The sequence below is a fragment of the Vigna radiata genome, chromosome 11 (assembly GCF_000741045.1).
Source record: "Vigna radiata var. radiata cultivar VC1973A chromosome 11, Vradiata_ver6, whole genome shotgun sequence".
NCBI classification, from domain to species: Eukaryota; Viridiplantae; Streptophyta; class Magnoliopsida; order Fabales; family Fabaceae; genus Vigna; species Vigna radiata.
This window is the reverse complement of record NC_028361.1, coordinates 18,397,836-18,406,281: the sequence shown is the minus strand read 5'-3', so window position 1 is coordinate 18,406,281 and position 8,446 is coordinate 18,397,836. Positions and strand designations below refer to the sequence as shown.

At 31.3% G+C, this 8,446-nt stretch overlaps 2 protein-coding genes across 2 annotated transcripts in view; one reads left to right on the top strand and one right to left on the bottom strand.

Moving 5' to 3' along the window:
- The first annotated feature begins 649 nt into the window (after positions 1-649).
- LOC106777260 (acyl-acyl carrier protein thioesterase ATL3, chloroplastic) lies at positions 650-3,711 on the top strand. The gene is made up of 5 exons (XM_014664825.2): positions 650-959; positions 1,225-1,325; positions 2,887-2,996; positions 3,168-3,263; positions 3,342-3,711. The coding sequence occupies exons 1-5, from the start codon at positions 769-771 to the stop codon at positions 3,456-3,458; spliced, it is 615 nt and encodes a 204-aa protein (XP_014520311.1). The 5' UTR covers positions 650-768; the 3' UTR covers positions 3,459-3,711.
- Positions 3,712-6,466: 2,755 nt separating this feature from the next.
- Positions 6,467-8,446, bottom strand: part of LOC106777254 (endonuclease 2) — a 7,899-nt gene continuing 5,919 nt past the window's right edge. Inside the window, exons 3-9 of the mRNA XM_014664817.2 lie at positions 7,882-7,989; positions 7,738-7,793; positions 7,566-7,649; positions 7,409-7,498; positions 7,255-7,322; positions 7,079-7,152; positions 6,467-6,639 (exon numbers count right to left, since the gene is read on the bottom strand). Of these exons, the coding sequence (XP_014520303.1) occupies positions 6,524-6,639; positions 7,079-7,152; positions 7,255-7,322; positions 7,409-7,498; positions 7,566-7,649; positions 7,738-7,793; positions 7,882-7,989 (596 nt within the window). The 3' untranslated portion in view covers positions 6,467-6,523. The remainder of the gene's footprint in view (positions 6,640-7,078; positions 7,153-7,254; positions 7,323-7,408; positions 7,499-7,565; positions 7,650-7,737; positions 7,794-7,881; positions 7,990-8,446) is intronic.

Here is an 8,446-nt window from a genome sequence, read left to right as displayed (position 1 = left end):
CTTAATCACAAACCAATTTTGGTAAACCTGATTGTTAACCTGTTTAACTTAGCTAAATGATTAATTGATTCTGATCGATACTACTCGATTTCCTTGTAGCTTAAACGATCAGTTTAGGAGTAGTTCGTACAATATATATTTATAGTTGAATATAATATCTAAAATAGTTTATACTATAAATAAAAAATTATAATTGATTTGTGAATTAGATATAAATAATTTTTAATTTGTAAAATAATATCTTAAGTTAGTTTATATAGTAATTAATTACTTTTTAAAGTTGATATATATATATATATATATATATATATATATATATATATATATAAAATGATTTTTTTATCGTAAGACATAAATTTTGAATTCCAATATGTATATAAATAATTAAATGTAATGAGAAAGACATAATCATTTTATCGTGCAACATTCTTCTTAAGTATATTTCTCCTTTTGTATATTTTATTATACGTTGATGATTCCATTTGTATCTGAAAATTAATTTGTTTAAGTTTTATTTCTTCTTTATATTTATAATTTTGTTATCCAAATTACTTTGCTTTTAATACAGTATCATAAGGGGCTTTCCGCTTTCCCCAGTACATATATATTTCTTATTCATTTTCATTTATTTTAGCATGATGTATGAAAATTACCTTTTGCTACCAACCTAAAACCCACCGGTTTTGAAAGCATGATGAACAAGAAAATATAAAAGCAGTAACATGGGTGATAACGCCTACTGTCACAATCTCGTTGCTCTCGAAAAAAATGTTCTCCAACCATGCTTCTACGGTGTCATTACCTTCCACATTATTCCTCAACGCGACGTCGTTTCGTCCCGAACGCCAATTGCCTTTTCCTTTTCTCCGCCGACCGCTCAAACCGCCGGCACTCCGATCAGTTTTGCCGGTGAGTTTTAGCGCCTCTACACCACTCTTCGATCTCAGAGGCGGCAAAGGGTAACTGCAGTTTCCTCATATATCCCTTCTTTTACTCTTTAAACTCTTACCTGTGCGTTCCAGTACTGAACTTTAATTCGGGGTTTCATTTTCTGCAATTGACGGATTCCTCTTGGAATTGCGCTAATTCTCTAATCTTTTACTGTGATGGGCAATTTTCATTCGAGCTTCTTTTTTAAATAGTGATTAATTTATTCAATGTCAGACTATATATAATAATATCTTCCTGCAATTTATAACCTCACGATTGTTTACGATGTAACAGAATGAGTGGATTCTGTGATGTCGAACTGAAAGTGCGTGATTATGAGTTGGATCAGTACGGTGTGGTCAACAATGCAATTTATGCAAGTTATTGCCAGCACGGTGAGATCTCATGCGCTTCTACTTTAAATTTTTCCGCACTCTGAACTCTTATTGATAAATGAATTAGGGACTACCCTATCAACAAGTTTCTCCAGAAAGTACTTTGAGAAATCCCTATGCGTGAATTAAAAATAAAAATTTAAAAAGACTATACCTGAGGGCTCCACACGTACCCTTGATGTTACAGAAAGAAAATCTTGCATATATATATATATATATATATATATATATATATATAATTGTAAACTATCTATGGGAGTAGATGTTAGTTTTGAAATGTTTACAGCACCATATGAGTTTGAGGGGATTATTGTGGACAGTAGTGATGTGATAAGTTGGTGGGTTTGACTACAGTTATTGTCTGTTTTTCTTGGTGTATATTTTGAGATCTTCGTCCTTTATATGTACAAAATTACATTTTTTTATTTCTTTAAAACATGATCATGAATTTACAACGCAGTCTAGATTTGATATATTTTAGTGTTTGTAAAAATCATGAAGGTAAAACAACAAAATCAGACTAGCACAAGCAAATGGTAAAAAACTTACAATCTTTCTTCCCTTTTCCTTATAAAACAAATGTATTGATTATGACAGCAATATTGTGAAGGAATTTATTGGACAAGTTCTGAAATTGGATTCACGTGTAGTTTCATTGAAGTGTATTCCCCAGATTAGCATCTTGCTGAAAGAAAATTTCTCACTGTCAGTATGCAAGATAAAATAGGTGAACTCGGACAAAGAAGAAAGTCACAGTTTGTAAGAAATGAACGTTCATATATACACATGAACATTTGTTGGGTTATTATAATAGAAGAAGAAAGAATATCAAAGAAAATAGTGATAGGACACTGAAATATTTCTTGGACGAAAGCCAGATAATCTGGCATGTGTGTTTGGTATAACTAACTCAAGAAGAGTGATTTTGGGTGTTTCTTGGACTACAAGAATTACAGAGGGAGAAAAAGTACTGAATAGAAATGAGTCATTCCAGGCATGTTAGTCGAACAAAGATTTTCTTGGGACTTCCCTGTCCAAGCATTTAATTCATCACTTGGGAAGAAATAACCTATGGAGCCTGACTCGAGGACTTATTTCCAACGCAAGGATATTTGCAGTATGAAACTGAGTGATAACCATTTAGTCTACTAAAGTTTCATCATATTCTGTACCTTTTTCAAGAAAAAATCTACCTTAAGATTTTGTATGGTTACATCAAAGCTTTTATGTTCTAATTTAGATGCAATTCGATGGTTCATCATCATGCTGATAGTTATATTTGTTTCTCTAAGTTGTACATATAATATTTTTTCTTACAATCCATGTATGTGCTCGGAAATGTTTCCTCTCTTCTGTTGATCTTTGCTATGGTATATTTCAGTCAGTATAATTGCAATAATCAGGGGATTGACGATTGACATGATACTGAATTGAAATGTATTCAGTTGGATGATCTGCAAACATTTTAAAATATCCTTGTTCATGTGTAACAACTGTCAATTAAAATTCTACTTTCTATTTTAGATGTCTAAACTGATCAAATGCCATACATATTTGTTAGGTCGTCATGAACTCTTGCAAAGCATTGGTATTAATTGTGATGCTGTGGCTCGCACTGGTGATGCATTGGCATTGTCAGAACTGTCGCTCAAATTCCTTGCACCTCTAAGAGTAAGCCTCTCCAATTCTGCTTGCTATTTCTGTATGTTAGGATATACATTTGTTGGGATGTAGTGTAAATAACCTCTTAATAAATTTTAGTACACTAAAGAGGGATATGATTTTCATATAAGCTAGTTCTGTTTACTAATATTTGCTCTCCTTTTAAGAACATGCAACCAGAGTGGAGACAAATTTATTGTAAGGGTTAGGATTTCTGGGTCTTCGGCTGCTCGTTTATACTTTGAACACTTCATCTATAAGCTGCCAAACCAAGAGGTTTGTCTCCACCATTTATAGCATAATTTTTTTTACATCTTTGTGAATATTTGTTGATATTTGGTGAATTGGTTGCAGCCAATTTTGGAAGCTAAGGCCACTGCGGTTTGGCTTGACAAAAACTATCGTCCTGTAAGAATTCCAGCGGACATGAAGTCTAAATTGGTAAAGTTTATTCGAGTTGAGGATTCTTAATTCGGATACCAGATGACTATAGCTTATTGGTTAAAAGAGAATTTAACTATTTAAGTGCTGGCCTTTATATTAGCTTGTGAGTGGGAAGGAGCTATCGGTTCTCTGTAATGGATCCACCAATGAAGTTTTAAACTGTAAGAATATTAAATTCATGATGCTGAAAAAGAAGTGTTTTCATTTTTCTTGTTTTTCTGAATCTGTGTAAGCCTTGTATGACTTAATTGAAAGAGGGGGAAGGAATTACAGGCATGAAGCATTTTTCCATGTCCCTGTATCCTTAATTTCTTCAGGTGTTTGACAAAATGCCCTGTGTGAAATTGTTGCCATGCTTGTTCAAATATAAGCACAACGTGAACTTAGTGAAGAATCGAAATGAATAATGTTGAAACTGATCAGAAGGTGATTTGTAGCAATATAGCCTTTATTTTGTTTTATGCGGATTGCATACTTAAAATTTTTATAGTACATGCTTGGAACAACATTCGTCTTCATTGAATGTGTTCAACTTCGTTGATTAATTCACTTCCGTTGACAGTGATTGGAACCTATGTCAACTGATGTCTAAACACTCTCGTAATCTGCTTGCTCCATTAAACAGATAATTTTACTGTTTGAAAAGTGCAGATTTAATTTAACTGAACATTTATCGTTCTCCTGCAACCATGTACCACCTGGTTATGTGCAGTTAAATTTATATGATGATATCGGGTAGCTTATTAAATATGTAACAGATTCATTTAAACACTGTAATAAAATGTATATTAACTGAAATCTTTTAAATTTTTTTAGTGTGATTATTGATATTGCTAAAGTCAACGAGTCAGAAATAAACAGAAATTATTTTTGGTAATCTTTTATAATATTAGTGACATACATTTAACTTAAAATTGGGTATTACTCGTAAGAACTCATGTTTGCGTAAGTGAGTTTTATCCATTGTAAAACCTAATATTTGACCATTTGTTTTCAAAAGAGGTTCCCAATGTTAAAATGGAAGGTCATTGAAAAAGTGTTCGTGAGGAGGCATAAGAGGTGCTTTGTTGGTTGAGGTAAAGGTTTCCAATGTTGAAGTGGAAGGTCATTGAGAAGGAAAAGGTCTCACTAGCTAGGGGTTTCTTAAGTTTTGACAGCAATTTGAGATTTGAGGGTGGGTTTATGGTTATTAGGCTTTCGGCTTGTTTGAAAATGGGCCAAGCTACAAACAAACTTTAAATAAGGGTGTTTCACCTTGCACTTCTACCTGCATCTCTAATTTTCACAAATGACCTCGTAATTAATGAGGTTAGTGAGGATTAAATATTGTTTATCGAATTAAGGAGTTGACAAATTCAATGAAGTATTGAATGAGTGTAGAAGTTTATATACTTCCTTCCTTGCACTCCCTCTCATTTCTTCACTATCTCCTTCCATCGGTTTCATTAACTATGGTCCTTAAGAGAGATTTGAGAGAGATTATTCGTTGAGAAGTGTTAGAGGCACATGATGGAGGTGTTGCTGTATTGGTGGTTGCCATTGAAGTTGGGGGAATTTTTTTTTTCAAGCTTCTTGCGTCAAACAAGTGCATGAATTCATTATAAAGGTCCCAACTCTTAATCAGATTTCGAAATTTGATGAAGAATCAATTAGATATCGAAATCTAATCGGTTATCAAAATCTAATTTGTCCCATATCGAAAATTGATTATCCCTTTGTTGGATTTCAATATCCAATGAAAGACTAATCAGTTTTCGACATTTGATAAAGAGCAAATCATATTTCGACATCCAAGAGTCAAAAATCATGTATTAGATATTGAAATCCAAGGACACAACATCGAATATCGAAATTCGATTTTTCTTCTACTAGATATTGAAACCTAATAAAGGAAAAATCAGATTTCGAGATCGAATGTTTATGTCTTTTAGATTTCAATATCTAATACATTGGTTTTTGAAATTTTTTTAATATTTAATTAGATTATTTGTAAATGTTTATTAGATTATTTTTAAATGTTTAATTAGATTATTTGGAAATGTTTAATTTAGTTTTATTAAGTTTATTAGATTATTTGTAAATATTTTTGATTTTATAATTTAATTATAAATGTTTAATTTATTGTATTAGTTTTTTATTTTTTAAAATTTTTGTATAAAATAATTTGTATGAATTCTTAGTTTATTAAAAAAGGTTATTTAAAATTCATATGAAAAATTTTAATAATTTTTTAAATAGTTTTAAGTATTCATTTTGGTGTGTGTGTGTGTTTTTTTTAAGTTTATTAGATTATTTCTCTTTCTTTTTTGAAAACCCTAGACTAAGGAAGTAAGTGCATGAGAGAGTTGTGCAAGGGAGAGTATCCAATGCTTTGAGGAGAAACGAGCATGAGAGATTCATGAGAGAAATGTTCAATTATGAGTGGTTATTGAAGATGGTGAAATCTGAGATCGAAGAAGAGTAATTCTAGGTTTTCAAATATCTATGGTATGAATATCAGTGATCAACCTAAAAAAGGAGTCATAGGAATAAGAATAGAACACGAACTAACAAGGGATTTAACATCTTAGAGTGACCAAGAATAACATCACTATAGAATATTATATTATTAACCTTTGAAAACGTAAGCTAGACTGACACATAACTTTATATAAATTATACACGTAATTATTTTTTAATATTTAAAAGTAATCTATAAAACAATGCTATAATTTATATTTATTAATTATACTTATCTTTCTTAACGTCGACTATGTAAACTTTATATGTAATCTGTTTATTATTTCGTTTCATTAGTGTTTGTTACTAAATAATTAAATTTTATTCTTTTTGAGTTGGCTAAGTTAATGTTACATTCTCATAATAAATTAATATTAAATTTATATGGTCTTCTTAGCGTGAGTTTAGCTCATACTAATAATACCTTTTTCGTATTTGTTATTTTGGTTGATTGAGCACTAATTATAATTAATCTTTCTTGTTATGTTTTTACTGTATAATAACAATAACTCAGCTAGATTTGATTCACCGTTGAATATAAATATAAAATGTTTCGCAGTTCAAATAATTTTATTAAGCATGATCCAATGACACTACATTTCCGCTAAATAGTTGGTGTTAAAAATACGATTAAGAGCTGCAGCCAATCGAACTCCTCCTTGAGCTAACCGCAAATTCACTATCGGAAAACGAGAGAAGAAATATTCATCTGCAGTTTAGAAATATAATATAATGAATAATTTTGAGATTTAAAAAAATGTTTAATTGCTTCTTTTGTCTCCAGCTTGGTTGAAGTATGTCAAGTTTGTTCCCTTTTAGAAAAATGTCAATTTCGTCTCCATATAGAAAAAATTTGTGTCAATCAAGTCATCTCTGTTAAATACAAACTAATGGTGTTAAAAATTTAAAGTGAGTTTTGAATAATAACCACTTCATGGGTCTAATCCTTGATATTGCAGTGGGTGAGTTTTGAAAACAATAATTTTTAACAGAGATGACTTGATTGACACAACTTTTTTCTATATGGGGACGAAATTGACATTTTTTTAAGAGGGAGACGAATTTGACACACTCCAAGGGGACAAAAAAAAGCAATTAAACCTTAAAAAAATTATGTAAGAAGAAAAACTCAAATTCTCATTACTTACCATCTAGTACTGCTCCTTCAGTGGCATCTCTATAGGCCCATTTACAGGCATCTTCCGCACTTTCAGACGCATATCTGACCCATGTTAAATAAAGCATTTAATTTTAATTTGATTTATAAACTATATACTAATACGTGATTCAACAAAATATAAGAAAAATGGAGGCCTATACGTACATAGCTGGGCATGATATGTCATAATTACTGCAGTGCTCCCATTCTTGTACTTCATCAGCCCATACTTTCTATTTATTATTAAAACAAAGTTAGAGTGAAGAAAACATAAAACTTGAACAAACGAATCGAATCATTAGATTGAAGACACCAATACCGTAATATTTCTTTGAATTGCATCAACCAAGTCGTCGAAATCCTGATCGAATTTTTCAAACTCTGTTTCAATTATGTTATCATCCCAGACCTGAACGTTGTATACTGTTAGTGGACTCGTAACAGATCATTATAGTGAAATTAAGAATTTCATTTACCCGGTGAAGTTTTTGCGTTGCGTTGTACCAAAGAACATTAATTGCATTGCCACCCTGGTCTGAGACAAACCCACAATGTAGAGGCTACAGATAACATAGAATAAAATGTCATTATAATGTAATTCAGATGAGAGATCATGTCTTGAAATAGATAGATAGACGTACTAAATACCTGATGAATGTCACCAAAAAAATGTGAAAGGAACATAAGAGCTTCAGTGAGATTATCTGATGAAGCAAAAATTGTTAGTGTGCAAACAATAGAAGTGATGATGTGGGTATATATAACATTATAGTTTGAAACAAAAGGGTTTACAATTAGATTGTGTGTTACTTCCGTATCCGAGGAGCTGGTTGGTGTAGTTGTAAATAGCTGCCACTACACAACGATTTTTAACTCCTGTTCTCGGATCTACACAATCTCCTGAAAAATCAACTACTACTTAGTACTTCTAAAACACATCACATTATTCCTTCAAATTATTAAACATATCAACTTTTTTATTTTAGATTTTATATCAAGACATTCATTAACTATTAATTTTACAACTCATGTGCAAATCCTTTTATGCCTTCAATACAAAATATCTTGTGTTATCATCACAAACTTTATCTTTAGAATTTCCTAAAAAAAAAAAAGGTAAATTTGAAGTATAATTTAAATTTATAAGATAAAAAAAAGAGCACCTCACTTAGTCGATGTCAAATTTCTAATACATTCTCTTCACGTCGAGGTATAGACATCTCGTACGAGGTATAGACATCTTGTGCGTGATAGTAGAAATCGTATTGAGAATCCTTCGATTCTCTTAACTGTCTTGTTAAGACAATCCTTCACTGTTTGTTGAACAGTGGTTAGTTGTTAGGTTTTCCGTTTTTCC